A 2,386-nucleotide genomic window follows, 5' to 3' on the forward strand; every position below is an offset into this window, starting at 1 on the left:
GAGCACGGCGCCAGCATCGCACGCCCGGCGCCGCGCCGCCAGCCCCGCCACGACCTCCGCGCCGCCCCCCCCTTCCCCGCATCCCCACGCCTACGGTGCAGGGATGCTCGGCGTCCTCGCCGTCGACCTCGGGGCAGAGCAGGCTGACGCGCCAGGAGTTGCCGAAGAGGTCGGCGGTGGGCTCCACGACGCCCTGCCGGCTGGCGAAGTCGTTCTCGGCGTCGCGGTCGAAGTTGCCGCAGAGCCCGGCCACGCGGCCCCGGTGCTGCGGGTCCAGCTTCACGTACACCCGGGTGCCTGCGGCAGGAGCGAGCGCTCGGGCGCGTTCCCCCAGACCCGCCGGCGTTCCGTTCCGCCGGGCACCCGGCATCGCCCCGGGATGCTCGGGGCGGCCCCGGTTTGGGGGGGGGGGACACCCTCGCCCCCATGCCGGCCCGGCGGCGCTCACCTCCGTCCCAGAGCACCGTGAGCCCCAGGCGGGACAGGAGGACGAGGAAGAGGCCGGCGCGCTCCAGCGTCAGCCCGTTCCCGCTGTAGACCTTGGGGGGCCGCACGGGGACCCCGTTCACCGTCACGTCCCTCCCTGCGAGGGCAGGGCCAGCATTGAGGACCGCGGGGAGGGCGAAGGGGCCAGAGCCCCCCAAAAAAACCTCTCCGCCGGCGCGTGCCCTCACCTCGCAGCATGTGCACCACGGTGTTGCCCAGCACCACCACCACCGACTTGGTGCAGGTGACGCCGCCGGTGCCGCAGGGCACGTTCTCGGCGGTGACGGTGAAGAGGCCGCCGGCCTCGCGCGCCAGCACGTACTCGCAGTCCCCCGGGAAGGAGAAGGCTCTGCCGTCGAAGGTGATGTAGTGCGGGTCGCCCGTCGCCACGCAGGTCCCCGCGCACTGCCGGCTGCTGCACTGCCAGCGCTGCCGGCGGCACACGCTGCGGCGGGGTGGGGGGGGACACGGAGCTGAGCACCCACGTGGCCGTTGCACCCCAGGACGCCCCGCACCAATGCACCCTGCAGCCGGCAGGCTGTTGGCAGGGGGGGCGCAGGGTCTCACCAGGTGTTGCACTCCCTGACGATGGTGTCGTTGGGCTGGTACAGCCGCCCGTTGTGGTGGCAGGGACACTGCTCCGCGGGGTGCGGGAACCCGCGCTGGGAACCTTCCCGCGCCCCGCTGCTGCCCCGGAGCAGAGCCGGGAGCGGGGCGCTCACCAGGAAGACGGTGCCGGGGGGGCAGACGCAGCCGTCGGAGAGCCCCGCGCACGTCCCGTTGGGCTCGGCGCCGTCGCAGGTGCGCAGGCAGGAGCCGACGGCGTAGACCAGCTCGCCGGGGCACAGGGCGGCCGCGGCGCAGGGGGAAGCGGTGCAGTTCCAGGCGCCGGCCGTGCAGACGCTGCGAGACGGCCCGGCGAGGGGACGGGCTGAGCACGGCGCCCGCAGCCCGTCCCCCCGTCCCCACCCCGAAAAGCGGCGCGGGGGCGACAGCGAGCCCCCGCTGCGCTCCCCGCCGCCTCGGTGCCGCAGCATCCCCAGCAGCCGAGACAACACCAACCCCCCCATCCCATCCCATCCCATCCCATCCCGAGCGCGGGCAGCTGCCCCGGGCCGGGCTCTGCCCCGCTGCGGGGACGCTGCGCCAGGCGGGTTCGCGCCGGGGGTCTTCGGCGGCGGGCGCCGGCGCCTCGTGGTCGAGACATTCAATGAAATCCACCTATCCTGCGGCGCCGTCGCAAACAGGCCATAGGGTGATTTCATCAGACGTCTCCTACCACCACCTTGTCGCCCCCTGCGATGGCAGTGCCGGTGCGCGGGGCAGCGTGCACGCTGCCGGTGCCCCTGTCCCCCCCCCCACGCGTGTCCCCCCATCCGTGTGCCGCGGCACCCGGCTCTCCACGCTGGCACCCCGCAAAGGGCACGGATCATCCCGGCTTATCTCCACCTGTCCCGATCCCTTGGCCACGGAGCGGCATCTCATGCCCCATCCTGCCGCATCCCCACTGCCGGCTCCGGGGCACGTGTCCCTGGGACTGTCCCTGCAGTCCCCCCCAGCCTGGATTGGCACACAGCCCCGGCGGGGGGGACACGCCATCCCCCCGCGCCCCGCCGAGCCGGGATACGCACCAGGTGTTGCAGCCCTTGCGGATCGTGCTGCCCGGCGCGTAGGTCCCGTCGCCGTGCCGGCAGGTGCACGTTCCCGGCGGGACGCACTGCCCGCCGTCATCCAGCACCAGCCCCCGGGGGCAGTTGCAGCCGGGGACGCAGACGTCCTCGAGGTCCGGGCAGGAGCCGGCGCCGTCCAGCCGCAGGTCGGAGCAGGTCCGGCCGCAGGGGCGGCCACACTCCAGGTACTCCTGCCCGCCGCCGCACCGCACGCCTGCGGGGACGCCGGC

The 2,386-nt window shown here is 74.5% G+C and overlaps 1 protein-coding gene across 1 annotated transcript in view; it reads right to left on the reverse strand.

Annotated features, from left to right (window-relative positions):
• SSPO (SCO-spondin) overlaps positions 1–2,386 on the reverse strand; it is a gene marked incomplete at its 3' end in the record, with an annotated part of 32,717 nt that overhangs the window by 21,917 nt on the left and 8,414 nt on the right. The window contains exons 14-19 of the mRNA XM_026089815.1: positions 2,118–2,370; positions 1,209–1,389; positions 1,054–1,148; positions 675–931; positions 449–583; positions 95–297 (exon numbers count right to left, since the gene is read on the reverse strand). Of these exons, the coding sequence (XP_025945600.1) occupies positions 95–297; positions 449–583; positions 675–931; positions 1,054–1,148; positions 1,209–1,389; positions 2,118–2,370 (1,124 nt within the window). The remainder of the gene's footprint in view (positions 1–94; positions 298–448; positions 584–674; positions 932–1,053; positions 1,149–1,208; positions 1,390–2,117; positions 2,371–2,386) is intronic.

The sequence above is a fragment of the Apteryx rowi genome, unplaced genomic scaffold (assembly GCF_003343035.1).
Source record: "Apteryx rowi isolate R43461 unplaced genomic scaffold, aptRow1 scaffold_83, whole genome shotgun sequence".
Classification (NCBI taxonomy): Eukaryota; Metazoa; Chordata; class Aves; order Apterygiformes; family Apterygidae; genus Apteryx; species Apteryx rowi.